The sequence below is a fragment of the Myotis nattereri genome, assembly GCF_964212035.1.
Source record: "Myotis nattereri genome assembly, chromosome: 5".
NCBI lineage: Eukaryota > Metazoa > Chordata > Mammalia > Chiroptera > Vespertilionidae > Myotis > Myotis nattereri.
The window spans coordinates 17,730,942-17,745,937 of record NC_138080.1 but is presented as its reverse complement, the minus strand read 5'-3'; the positions used below and the strand labels follow the sequence as shown (position 1 = coordinate 17,745,937).

Here is a 14,996-nt window from a genome sequence, read left to right as displayed (position 1 = left end):
ACCCCTCTTATTTGTTTTGCCTTGAAATGACTATAATTTGATTTCATTTTTTTGAGAAGAAATGAACAACTCATAAAAATTTTTTTGACTTTATTTTTCTATGTTTAATTAAATGGAAAGATAATATATTGTAAAAACAAACACTGGGCTGGAAATCAGGAGACTCCCTCAAGACTCCTCTCAGTCCTGTGCTCTCAGACAAGTTACTTCATTTCCTCTGGGCCTCAGTTTCCTCATTTGTAAAATGAGAGGTTTGGAATAGTTGAGGTCGCCAGCAGTTCTAATACTCTGTGTTGTGTCAGAAATCTGACTTCCTATCATATCTGCGATCTTTGAAGGCTTGTCTTTTCGACTTTAGTGTCCACTATTTCCTTCAAAATTCAGAGTTCAATTAAACTTTGGATATATCTTTGATTCTTTTCAGGTTTACATATTAACCCAAAGACCTGTAATATGTAGGTAAGACATAACTGCAAGTAGATAAGAAGATGCTCAATATGGTATTTTAAAAATTGATTTTTAAGCCAGAAAAGTGACCTCTTGAGCATTTAATCTAATCCTACTGAAACCATTAAATGTTTTATTTCAAATATCTAAAATTGTTTTATTAAAAAGAGAGAGAAAGAGAGAGAGAGAGAGAACTGAACTTTACTTAAGGCCAGTCATAACGGCCCACCTTGTTCTCTCATATTCTCTCCATTCTTCTTCTTGACTCCCTCAAAACTTGCTGTGGACTCCTTGTTGACCTGTCCCTTTAAAACTCCAGACCCTCTTCTTTTCCCTTGGGACAGTCCTCATTAATGAACATTTTTTTTCTACTCTAATAGAGTGAATAAAATAATCTCATATCTCTGGTGTATTTTGTCTTCAACCATAGATAGATAATAGCATGGAGTGCTAAGTGCTCTGATGAAATGGTACATGGTACTATTTTAGTTTAGGTAGTGAAGGAAGGCCTCTGTGAGGAGATGACATTTAAACTGAGATGTACAAAGGACCTAAATAGACAGTTTTCAAAAGAGGACATTCAGAAAGCCCAGAGACATATGAAAACATGCTCCAAGTCACTAATCATCCAAGAGATGCAAATCAAAACAACAATGAGGTATCATCTCACACCTGTCAGAATGGCTATCATCAACAAATCAACAAACGACAAGAGCTGGAGAGGATGCGGAGGAAAGAAAACACTCGTGCACTGCTGGTGGGAATGCAGACTGGTGCAGCCACTATGGAAGACAGTATGGAGTTTCCTCAAAAAGTTAAAAATGGAACTCCCATTTGACCCAGTGATCCCACTTCTAAGAATATATCCCAAGAAACCAGAAACACCAATCAGAAAGGATATATGTACCCCTATGTTCATAGCAGCACAATTTACCATAGTGAAGATCTGGAAACAGCCTAAGTGCCCATCAGCAGATGAATGGATTAGAAAACCGTGGTACATCTACACAGTGGAATACTATGCTGCTGTAAAAAGGAAGGAATTCTTACCATTTGCAACAGCATGGATGGAACTGGAGAGCATTATGCTAAGTGAAATAAGCCAGTCAATGAAAGAAAAATACCACATGATCTCTCACTCATTTATGGATAATAAAGGCCATTATAAACTGATGAACAAAAATAGATACAGAGGCAGAGCAGCATTGAACAGATTGTCAAACTACAGCAGGAAGGCTGGGGAGGGTTGGGGGGCAGGAGGGGGTGGTAAGAGATCAACCGAAGGACTTGTATGAATGCATATAAGCATAACCAATGGACACAAGGCACTGGGGGGTAGGGGAAGCTGGGGGAATGTCAAGGGGGAGAAAAAAAACATATGTGATACTCTTTGTAATACTTTAAGCAATAAAAAAAAATAAACTAAGATGTAAATAATAGCAGAGAGCAAGCCATGGACAGAGTAAAAAAAAGAGCGTCTAGGCAGGGCATGGGGGCAGCCAGTGCAAACATCCTAATGTAGGAATAAGTATGATGCTTTCCAGAAGTCTGGAGCTGGGGAGTGGAGTGGGGTTAGCACACAGTTCAACAGTCATAGGAGGCAGGAGGTTGGGAAAGAGAAGTAAACTGAAGAATGATCATGAAGGCCTTGTAGACGTGGTAAGAACATCATATTTTACTCCAAGTACAATGAGAAGCACTGGAGGCATTTAAGCAGGGGAATAACATGATCTGATTTACCTTTAAAAATATATAATTTTGGCTGCTACATGAAAAATGAATTTTATATAAGCAAGAGTAAAAGTAGGAAACGTGTAGGCCATTGCAATTGTACAGGGGCTGATAGTGTCTTGGTAATGGTGGTGACAGGGAAGAGTGAATAAAAACTTTTAAGATATATTTTAGAGGTAAAGTTACTAGGACTTGCTGATGGGTTAGATGCATGGTAGTGAATAAAGGATAAAGAGGAATTAAGAATGACTTCCGGATATTGTTTTTGGCTTGAGCAACTGGTTAGACACTGGTACTAGCGGAACCCAAAAGTCTTCTGGGAGGAAACTGATTAAGATTTGTACCCAATTTTAGATGCTAGGGGGAGTCTTCTGGGGTAGGCATTAGACTTGGGCATGTAAGAACTCAAGAATGAATTGGAAAAAAAAATGACGGTGTTTATACTCCAAATTGGTCAAGTAAACCATAAAGATTAAAATTCATTAATGAAAATAAGTGGATCAGGTACCTACTATGTGCTAGTGATTTCAGGAGTCTGTTCTTGGTCCTTTACTTTTCTTATTTTTATGGAGTCCCCAGGTAATCTTGTCAACTCGCACATCTTTTTTTTTTTTTTAATCCTCACCTGAGGATATTTTTCCATTGATCTTTAGAGAGTGGGAGAGAGAGGGAAAGAGAGAAATATTGATGTGAGAGAAACACATTAATTGGTTGCCTCCTGTGTGGGACCTGACCAGGCCTGGGCAGGGGAGGAGCCCGCAACTGACGTATGTGCTTTTGACTGGGATTGAGCTAGGGACCCTTCAGTCCACAGGCTGACGTTCTATCCACTGAGCCAAACTGGCTAGGGCAACTCTCACATCTTTGCCTAATGCATACATGCTAAATTCAACAGATGTCCCTATCTATGTAGTCCAGTGACCTTTCCTGACCTGTAGGGATATATGTGTAAGTGCGCGTACGTGTGTGTTTGTGTGTGTGTATGTGCATGTGTACACAAGCCCATACAATTGTACTCTGGCCAAAACCGGTTTGGCTCAGTGGATAGAGCGTCGGCCTGCGGACTGAAAGGTTCCAGGTTCGATTCCGGTCAAGGGCATGTTCCTGGGTTGCGGGCATATCCCCAGTAGGAGATGTGCAGGAGGCAGCTGATCGATGTTTCTCTCTCATCGATGTTTCTAACTCTCTATCTCTCTCCCTTCCTCTCTGTAAAAAATCAATAAAATATATTAAAAAAAACCCAAAAAACAATTGTACTCTGGACAAAGGTATATAAAACTAAACATGACAAAAACCTCAACACACTTTATCTCCTCTTGAAATATTTTTCTGCAATTCCTCCTGTGTTTGCTATTTCAGTGAATGGTAGCAAAGCCCATCCCTTCATCCACATCTAAGTAAGTTCCATTAATGCCACTTTCATCATATCATTCATATTTCTTCTGCCCCTTTACTATAACCTCAGGGCGTTCCCCTCAGATTAAAAAGGAAGACAAAATTATGATTACATGAAGATAAATTATGTATCTGAAAACCCTAATGTAATCAATTGATATTTTATTTTATTCAATAAAAAATTCAGTATGGTGGCTGGGGGTAAATTTAATAAAACCAAAAGTCTATAGCTTTTGTATGTACAAACACAAGTTGGATATTAAAATAAACCACTCTGTTTACAACAAGCAAGAAAAATGTTCAAATATCTAGGTATTAGTTCAACAAGGAATAAGAATAGATTTTAAAGTTATTATTTTGGACACAAAAGCAGATGAACAAATGGAATGACATACCACGCTCTTGATTAGGAATGTTGATTTGAGATCATAAAAATATATTTTATCCCCAAATTAATCAATGGATTTTATGTGAAGCCAATAAACATACCAGTAAGATTTTTTAACAAGAAAAAAAAAATCACAGAAAAGTACCGAGAGCCTCGTCCCAGACCCAGCGCCCGCACCCCTGGCCAGGCACCTGCGGGGGCCGAGAGTGATCGCCGTTGCTCAGGTATGAAGAGCCTCTCCTAGGGGTGTGTGAGGCCCCGGTATTCCATGTGGCCATTTTGGAATTCCAGTGCTTTCGGGTAATTCTGCCCCAGAAGTTTACTGAATGGGCGAGAATTGTCTCTGAAACGAACAGCTCTGCGCGCGCTGCTGAGACGCAGCCGGCTTCCTCACTGTGTGGCTCCAGCGGATTATAAAACCGGTTCCGGGGTTTCAGCTGCTGGTTTGTTTTCTTGTGTGTTTTTGTTTGTTTTTTCACAGAAAAAAGCCCAACACCTTGTGCGGTCCTGTTGGAATTCGGACTTGCCATGAGGTGTTGAAGCCTTGTTTCATGCTGGAAGCTGGTCCATCCTTGCTGCTTGACACAGTTGCTGCAGGGAAGAAACATCTGCACAGCATATGTTTCAAGGGACCTGGCATATAGGGCATACTGTTCTTAATATGTTTGTTCCCCTTCTTAGCGCTATGTGTTTTAACCAAGGTCACCTCTCCGAGAAAGGTTGTTTCCCAGGTGGGGATTTTTCCCTGGAGTTAGGGAGGGAATAAAACCCCTTAACTAAATGCCAGGCGGGTAATTAATCACTTTAACTACGAACAATCAAGCTTAAGCTACATAATCTTTACTTAGGATAATCTCCTTCAATTACTTCCTTATAGCTTAATAGAACAATAGAGTAACCTTGGAATGGAGATAAGAAACGCCCTAACCTTTGGAATAGAATGGGTAGGATTAAAATCAACTGGTATAAATACAGATGTAACAGGACAATAGACACAGAACTTGGTTGGAGATCCTGGCTAGAGAACCTGGCTAGGCTGCTGATCAACTGAACTCTGTCTCCGTGTCATTCCTTCTTTGCCGACTCTGTCCACACCTTTGGGAACCCCTGGACCTGCTGGGGTTGGACCCCAACAGTTTCATTGAGTTGGAGAGACTGGACCTAAATGGCGCAGTATGATTTTGCTCCAGCCTGGCTTAATTTTCCCACTCCACCATCATCAACAAAGTCCTCATTGAATTTTAAGAAGCATTCTGAACACTTTTCATGGACAAAAAATCGTTATGATGTGAGTTGTCGACGACACAACTCTTCAGACAGCTTTGACTCTGGTATTGGACGTCCCAGTGGAGGTAACTTTGGAAGGAAAGAAAAAAATGGATGGCGTACGCATGGGAGAAATGGCACTGAAAACAGAAATCATCGCGGGGCATATCGTGGCGGGAGTGCCCGTTCTCGGAGCAGCATTTTTCATTCTGGAAAAGGCCAAGGACTGCACGACAACAACACCCCTGACAGTGAGCCAGGGAGGAAGGAAGACAGGAGAGAACACAGACAGTTTGAGGCTGAGGATTTTCCGTCTTTAAATCCTGAATATGAGAGAGAACCAAATCAAAATAGGTCTTTAGCTGCAGGCGTATGGGAGTACCCTCGGAATCCCACATCTAGAGCTCCCAGGATGCTGGTCATTAAGAAAGGCACGGCCAAGGGCTTGCAGCTGTCCGGGTTCCCCGCCGGAGGGGCTCCCCTGTCCCAGCCAGTGAAGAACGGGACTGGCCCCAGTGTTTATAAAGGCCTGGTCCCTAAGCCTGCTGCTCCGCCCACGAAACCTACACAATGGAAAAGCCAAACTAAAGAAAATAAAGTTGGGACTTCTTTCTCTCATGAGTCTACATATGGTGTTGGCAACTTCAATTCTTGTAAATCAACAGCCAAGAATTTTAGTCCATCAACAACGACAGTGAAAGAGTGTAATCGCTCAAATTCCTCTTCACCTGTTGACAAACTTAATCAGCAGCCTCGTCTAACCAAGCTGACACGAATGCGCACTGGTAAGAAGAGCGAGTTTCTGAAGGCGTTAAAGCGGGACAGAGTGGAGGAGGAGCATGAGGATGAAAGCCATGCTGGCTCTGAGAAGGATGAAGACTCATTTAATTTGCGTAACAGCAATAGTACTCACCGAGACAGAGATATAAACCGGAACTTTGATGAAAATGAAATTCCACAAGAGAATGGCAATGCCTCGTTTATTTCCCAGCAGATCACTCGGTCCTCAACCTTCCCACCGACGGATGTTCTTTCACGTTCCCTTGAGGCAGAATACAGATTGTTGAAGGAGATGGGCTGGCAAGAAGACAGTGAAAACGATGAAACGTGTGCTCCCTTAACTGAGGATGAAATGAGAGAATTCCAAGTTATTAGTGAACAGTTGCAGAAGAATGGTGTGAGGAAAAATGGGATTTTGAAAAATGGCTTGATCTGTGACTTCAAGTTTGGACCCTGGAGAAGCAGCACTTTCGACCCCACGATTGAGAACGACGACGTGGAGATGAGCAGCAGCGACACGTCCGATGACGATGACCTGTGAGGTCCCAGCGCCTCTGAGGTCTCGTGTGGCCCGTCCTTGTGCAGCCGGGGGAGTGTCAAGTGAAGAACTATAACTATTGTAGTAAACGCCCAGTTAGAGGAGTTTTGGGGGGACTTCAGTATGAAGAAAACCAAGAATGTTGTGTTGAGCTGTGTTGACATTCTTTCTTTGTACATGGATGTTGGAGAAATGAGGACTGTGGTGGACCAGCGTGGACTCTGCATCACCACAGCATTTCTCTGACTAGCAATGTGACGATGTACCAGATGAGATGTTCTCATTTAATTATAAAAATTGTGTAATGTTTTGCAAAGCTTCTGTCTTAAAATGTCTGGGTCTTAAGAAAAAAGGCAGCTTACACTGTTTGCTTGCAGAGCCTCTCTCTTCGTACAATGGAAATCCTCAACCCACTTGGTGCGCCCCACCCCAAAAGACAACGTAGCTTGTCAGCTAAACTGGAGCAAAGTGCACTCAGACATTCACCCCCGAGCTCCGCTGTCGAGCTACCACCTTCTAAAGCATACGCTGCTCTTTAGCCACGTGTAGTTCCGTAACTTACAGGAAAGACTCGCCACACTTTCTTCCAAATTTTAAGACGTGGTTTTCAAGAGCTTTATTTGGGGATGTTGTGAGACCAGGATTTTCAGAGTTGATGGAAAGAGTTGTTGTGGGAAAACTTATTTTGATAAATTATTACATGAGCAGGAAAACTGATCACTGACTGGATCTGTCCCCAACGTGGAAATAAACTGGATTTTCAGGGGGAAAAAAAAATCACATTTCTAAAAATCACATGGAAAATAAACCAGTAAGAATAAGGAGAAAGATTCTGAAAAAGAATAGAAATCATGTTTGGTTAGAGAGTTGTCCCGATATGCCAAGGTTGTGGGTTCGATCCCCAGTCAGGGTACTTACAAGAATTGACCAGTGAATGCATAGGTGGATAGAGCAGCAAGTCAATGTCTCTGTCTAAGAAAAAACTGTGCCAGATATTAAAATATATGATAGAGCTAAGAGTAATTAAAATAGTGTTGTCTGGTACATGAAAAGTGAGATTAATGGGAACAAAAAGACCCATGCATATATATAATTTTAATATATATAAATATATATATATTTAATATGTATATGGCAAGTTAACATTTCAAAATTTCCAATTCTTGGAAAATAATTAGATTATTTAACCAACAGTATTGAAACAACTGAGTAACCATCTAGGACAGCCGTGGGCAAACTACGGCCCGCGGGCCGGATCCGGCCCATTTGAAATGAATAAAACTAAAAAAAAAAAAAAAGACCGTACCCTTTTATGTAATGATTGATTACTATTTTACATCTTATAAGTACTGCGCACTAACCGATTGCGCCACTGGAACTCCTATTTTACATCTTATACCAAAATAAATTCCATATGGTTTAAAAATCTATAATAATAAAAGCATAATATGCAAATCAACCAAATGGCTGAACAGCAGAATGACTGTCTGGACAAAGCTGGGGCTGTGAGGGCCAGCTGAGGCAGCCGGGGCTGCGAGGGCCGAAGCAGCCAGTTCTGCAAAGGCCTACCCTTGCATAAATTTTGTGCATCGGGCCTCTAGTTTAAACATAAAAAATTAAACCATAAAAATGATAAAATATGGGAGATTTTTTCTTTAAATATTCTTGGAGTTGGTAAGGCATTTCTGAGTAATGCCTACAGAATTCAGAAGCCAATAATAATAATAAAAAAGTTTAAGAAATGCAACCACATTGGATTTAAACATTTCTTTCTGGTAAGAAAACACCAAGACAAAAACCACCGAGTTAATTTCCTTAGCACCACAAGTCAATATGGGAGAGTCCAGTGAATTATTAGAAAAGTGGCAAAGATATGACTAGATAGTCACAGTTAAGAAACGTAAATGGTTTTAAAATTTGTGAAAAGGCATTTATCCTCAGACTCAGTCATAATAATAGAAAGACAAACTGAAACTTTGAGGTGATTTAAAAAATTTACTAAAAGCAGTGCCAAGGAGAGTGACACCTTGGACTGCAGGTGGGGGATATATTGGGCAATATGGTGTGTCTTTCACAATTAAAAATTAATATACACTTTGGCCCAGAATACTGTTTTTATCCTATATGTAAATTCTTACATGTGTGAAGTGATAAATGCACAGAGATATTAATTACAGCATTGTTTGTAATAACAAAGTACTTAAGATAATTGAATATAGTGAAGAGTTAAATACATTATTCTGTATCACCATATTGCTGTGTGCTGTCATTTCAAAAAAATAGTTTCATAGGTACAACTTGGGAAAATCTCCCAAAAATTAGTTAAGTGAAACAGTTACAGAACAGTATGTGTTGGCTATCACCCATGTGTGTGAAATACATAGAATCACCTACGTTTTTAAATGCATTGGCCATTTCTGCAAGGACCCTCAGAAACCAGTAACAGCCACTGGCTCCAGGCCAGGGAGCTGGGCTGCTGAGGGACAGAGGTAGTCCTTGCACTGTGTTCCCTCGTACACCTTGTATAGTGTGTACATATGCATATATTATTTGATAAAAACAATAACATTACCTAACTTGAATATTTGTCCCTGAAGAAAGACATTGCTTTTTAAGTCAAGTCCCATTGAAAACGATGAGAGTTGGAACATAGGGCATGGAGGAAATATTTATGGATTTGGCCTTATTTCATCTGAGGCAGGGAAGTCCGAAGTGGTTGTTTTCAATTACGGAAAGAGTGCCGGTGGAGGAAATAATGACAACCAGCTGTGTTTAATCTCTGCTGAGCCTGCTGCAAGGAGGAAATAATGCCAAAGGGACTGGAGTTACGAAAAATAAGACCTTTGAAGAGCTCCAGGCTCTGAGTCTGAGCTCCTAAACTAGGTCACTGGACCGTGCTCTTCTAGGAAAGTTGCTTAATGGTCTCCATGATCCTATCTGGGTATCATCTTCACCAAACACACAAGCGATGGTTCCCCTGACAGCTCTGATTTCTGCCCACACAGGAGAGCTGGCTGGGCAGTGAAAGCGGGGGAGACTCGCCCGCTGCTGCAGGGCCACGGGAACCGCAGGCCTGCTCTCCTGGCCGGGTGGGACTCAGCACTTCAGATCCAGCCACAGTGGCCTCCAGACGAAGGGCTCAAGGCAGAGTCACACGGTTGAGCTTGGGAAGCTGCTCTTGCTACTCTTGTGGTGGGTAGAGAGTCTCTCCCGCAGGATGTTGGCGAGATGGACCCAGCACCGGAACTGGATGGGCTAGGGGAGCATCTCCACAGGGGACCCAGGGAAGGGACCGTTGGCAGAACCATCAGGGAATTAACATGAAGGCAAAGTAAATCAACTTCTTGACATTTGGGATTGGTTCAGTGTTCCCTGTCAAGATACCGAAAAGGAGAGAACTTTTTTGTTTACCTTTAAATTCTTTGAGGGGCTTGTTTCTTACTCCCCTGCTTCTTGACTTGATTTTCTCTAAGGTTCCAAGCACGTGAACCGTCTGCGTGTTTCGTCCCTTGCTGAGGGCTCCAGAAAAGACTTCCCACGAGCGAGGGGCTTCTGCTGCCTCTGTGGGGCAGTGGTGAGCGCAGAACAGTGCCCTTCGTTAGTGGAACGGGCCAGGACTATATACCTAACTGGTGTGATTTAAGAGGTGGAAGTGCCTTAGGAAAATAAGCATTTCTCAGTTGCTGGGGACATAGTTATTTCTCAACTTGATACGTTTTACGCTGTCTAGCAACAAAAAGGTTCTGACATACCTTAAAAAGGAAATGTTTTTACAATAAATAATCCAGTGGAATGAAACATTAAGGCCAAATCTCAATATGAAAGCAGGGGAGTGGGAGTAAACAGAAAGACACAACATGGAGCCCTAATGATTAGTAAAAGTGAGCCAACATTCAGTTCTGTGTCTTGTAGCAAACAGAAGACAGTTGAAATGCAACTGCCCCTCTGGGAGGTCATTTACTGGCTTGGATTGTGTAAGTGACCAAGAGCAGATCCTTTTCTGGGAACTGGATTTGAGAAAAAACACAACTTTCCCAAAGACAATCAAGTCTGTCTCTAATCTTCTGTCCTGCTTGACTCCCAGGATCAATCATGGAAAATGGCTCTGGCTCCTACGCTCCCGCCTCTGACCCGAACTCCATGGAGGATGCTGTTAGCAGGAGAGCTGGCCCAAGACAACATTAGGAAGTAGTTTTGGTTTTGGGGTTTTGTTGTCCTTTGTGTTTCTTCACTCAAAATTTTTTTTTTCTTCCCTTCCCTGTGCAGCCTTTCTTATTCTCTATCCTCCCAACCCCCTGCCCCAAAAGCACAGTTCTCAGAATGATTCCTTGGCCAACTGGTGTAGAAACATGTTCCAACAGAATGGGACAATTACATGATGTACTTGTCCTGCCACCAACAACGGTTTTTAGCACATGAGTAAAATGAATGTTACAAGGAGCTTTAAAAATATATAATTTTGGCTGCTACATGGAAAATGAATTTTATATAAGCAAGAGTAAAAGTAGGAAACTTATAGGCCATTGCAATTGTACAGGCAAGGGCTGGTAGTGTCTTGGTGATGGTGGTGATGGGGAAGAGTGAATAAAAACTTTAAGATAATATTTTAGAGGTAGAGTTCTTAGGACTTGCTGATGGGTTAGATGCATGGTAGTGAATAAAGGATAAAGAGGAATTAAGAATGACTCCCAGATATTGTTTTTGGCTTGAGCAACTGGTTAGACACTGGTACTAATGGAGCCCAAAAGTCTTCTGGGAGGAAACTGATTAAGGTTTGTACCCAACTTCAGATGCTAGGGGGAGTGTTCTGGGGTAGGTATTAGACTTGCTGCTAATAAGAACATGTAAGAATGTTGGCGTCAGGAAACATGGGTTCCAGTCTTGGCCTCTCTTCTATTTACTAGCTGTGAACCTTTGGGTAATTCATTTCATTTGTCTGTGACTTATTTCTAAACTGGCAATAATATACTAACTGCCTCGGGGTAGGGGAAAATCTCTGTAGGATCATTTAGGATTTAATTCTGCAAGAGTAGTGAAAAGGGGAATTACAGCTAAGGACAAGGTAAGCAGGCTGGAAGGGGAATGACTGTATATAGAAAATGGACCTGATTGTAAATTGGTGCAGCTACTACACCAACATATGAAGATTCCCTCCAAAAATTCAAAAATAGGCCAAACAGGTTTGGCTCAGTGGATAGCATCGGCCTGCGGACTCAAGGGTCCCGGGTTCGATTCCGGTCAAGGGCATGTACCCTGGTTGCGGGCATATCCCCAGTGGGGGGCGTGCAGGAGGCAGCTGATCGATCTCTCTCATCAATGTTTCTAACTCTCTATCCCTCTCCCTTCTTCTTTGTAAAAAATCAATAAAATATATTTCAAAAATAGAACTACCATATAATCCAGCAACCACAATTCTGGGCATTTATCTGAAAAAAACCATACACACACTCATTTGAATACATATGTGCACCCCTATGTTCACTGCAACATTATACACACTAGACAAGATATGGCAGCAATAGAATAAAGAAAATGCACATATATTCAATAGGATATTACTCAGCCATAGAAAATAACGAAATCTTGCCATTTGCAGCAACATGGATTCACCTAGAGCAGCGGTTTCTCAACCTGTGGGTCACGACCCCTTTGAGGGTCGAACGACCCTTTCACAGGGGTCACCTAAGACCAACGGAAAACACATATATAATACATATTGTTTTTGTGATTAATCACTATGCTTTAATTATGTTCAATTTGTAACAGTGAAATTGGGGGTCACCACAACATGAGGAACTGTATTAAAGGGTCGCGGCATAAGGAAGGTTGAGAACCACTCACCTAGAGGGTATTATGCTAAGTGAAATGTCGTAGAGAAAAACAAATACTGTATGATTCCACTTATGTGGAACCTAAAAAACAAAGGAACAAACAAAACAAAACAAACTCAGAGATACAAGAACAAACTGATAGTAGCCAGATGAGAGGGGGTTAGAGGGATGGACAAAAAAGGTGAAGGGGATTAGGTAGTACAAACTGCCAGTTGTAGAACCAGGACATAAAGTACAACATAGGGAAAAAAGTCAATAATATTAGAATAACTACCTATGGTGCCAGGTGGGTACTAGACTTGTGGTGATGACTTAGTAAGGTATATAGATGTCTATTCACTATGTTGCACACCTGAAATGGACATAATATTGCATGTTCATTGTAATTAAAAATAAAATTTAAAAATGAACCTAGGCTGTTTTTAAAGCAAACTGGCGAGTTCCCAAGACCATGTTAGGACCTAGTAGAGACTTTGAACTCCTATTTGTGGAACTCCTACCCCACATCATGAAAATATTACCATGTACGTAGTACCCTGATCCACATTAAATATAATCTTTTATTTAAAACTTAAAGTATATTTTTACTTTTGAGTTTTTGTGTGAGTAATTTCAATTATGACGAGCTGATGTTTTGGCACTCATGCATTCTAAGGAATTCTTATAAATTGAAAAAATCTAACTTGAAATTGTGTTTCAATGTAATGGAATTTTTATATAAGTACTAACTTCAGCACTTAATGAAGGTAACATGTATTTGTGGACATTTAATTAAATATTTTCCCATTTTGATTTTGTAGCTTTCTCAGCATATTTTGAAGCCAATAATATATTGTGTAGGTCTCAAGCCTAAGTCTCCAAGTGCTGTAGCTCTGGTGCCTTTTGAGCAAAGCAGCCCTCCAGTGGCCTGGTCTCCCAGCAGCAATGGCTAGGAGTCGAGGCAAATGCCAATTACCTCATGGAAGTACCTGTCCTGAACTGCTGGCTTTTCATTAGTCTGACTTTGATACAGTGGCTTTAGAGCCTGATGAAGAAAGAGATGGAGAATCCAGTCAGATGCCATTTAATTTCTTTGAACGTTTTAATCCAGAATAAAGGAGAGAAAGCAAGCAAGCACGCAAGCAAACAAACAAAGCAAGATCCAACCTTTTGGCCTGAGATGTTTTGTTAAGAAATCATGTGGCAGTCTTATGGGAGCTACCTTGTAGGTAACTAACTGTCTTTGTTGTTTTCTGTCCCCGCCCCCCCCCCCCCCCCCCCCCCCGCCGGGCCCCGGCGCTTTTAAGATTCTCTCTTTGTCTTTAACCTTTGCCATTTTAATTATGATGTGTCTTCATGTGGGCTTCTTTGGGTTCATCTTCTTTGGAACTCTCTGCACTTCCTGGGCTTGTATGTCTTTTTCCTTTACCAGGTTAGGGAAGTTTTTAGTCATTATTTTTTCAAATAGGTTCTTAATTCCTTGCTCTCTTTCTTCTTCTTCTGGTACCTCTATGCTGCCACAGAGGTCCCTTCACCTCCCCTCAATTTTTAAACTTCTTTTATCTTTTTACTACTCTGATTGGGTGTTTTTCGCTAACTTACCTTCTAAATTGGTGATTCGATCCTCTGCTTCACCTAATTGCTTTTGATTCTTGTAGTGTATTCTTCATTTCAGATATTATATTCTTCATTTCTGACTGGTTATCTTTTTATGGTTTGTATATTCTTTTTTATGCTTACTATCTCTTTAGTTCTCACTGAGTTAATCCATTCTTGCCCTAAGTTTCTTAAGCATCCATCCTTATAACCAATGAAGTATTTGGTTATGATATTTGGTTTTGAACTCTATCTCTGGTAGATTGCTTGCCTCCCTTTCATTTAGTTCTTTTTCTGGAGATTTCTCCTGTCTTTCATGGGGCGTGTTCCTTTGTCTCTCCATTTTAGCTGCCTCTCTGTATTTGTTACTCTGTATCAGGTAGATCTGCTATGCCTTCCAGTCTTGGTAAGGTGGCCTTATGTAGTAAGTGTCTGGTGGTGCTCAGGCTCCCTGTTTACCTGAGTTAGGTTGTTCAGAAATGTCCCTTTTATGTATTATGTGAGCCCTCCTCTGATAGTTGAGTTTTAATTGCTTTGGCCCATCTTTGAGTGGCGACCTTCAGGCTGACTGACTATGAGAACTGACCCCGACCACTGTGTATGAACTGCTATGCAGGAGCTGACACCATGAGTGGAATTCTCCCCAGCAGGGTCTAGTGCAGGGATAGGCAAACTTTTTGACTCGAGGGCCACAATGGGTTCTTAAACTGGACCGGAGGGCCGGAACAAAACCATGGATGGAGTGTTTGTGTGAACTAATATAAATTCAAAGTAAACATCATTACATAAAAGGGTACGGTCTTTTATTTCAATAGTTTTATTCATTCCAAACGGGCCGGATCGGGCCCGTGGGCCGTAGTTTGCCCACGGCTGGTCTAGTGCCTGCTGAGATCTCCCTTTGGGTGTACCACTTGTGGAGCTGATTGGATCTTGCTCTAATATGGTCTGCAACTCGCCACCAGGTGTGTTGGTTCTGGGCTTCTTGAGAGGGACTTAATGTCAGGTGTTGCCTGTGACTAGCTTTGGAATACCTGTTTGGAGCTAC

The 14,996-nt window shown here is 41.4% G+C and overlaps 1 protein-coding gene across 1 annotated transcript; it reads left to right on the top strand.

The window, feature by feature from the left end:
- Nucleotides 1-5,126: 5,126 nt before the first annotated feature.
- On the top strand, nt 5,127-6,548 carry LOC308520129 (vasculin-like; the record flags this gene model as incomplete). The annotated part of the gene is made up of 1 exon (XM_081092665.1): nt 5,127-6,548. The coding sequence occupies one exon, from the start codon at nt 5,127-5,129 to the stop codon at nt 6,546-6,548; it is 1,422 nt and encodes a 473-aa protein (XP_080948791.1).
- Between the last annotated feature and the right edge of the window lie 8,448 nt (nt 6,549-14,996).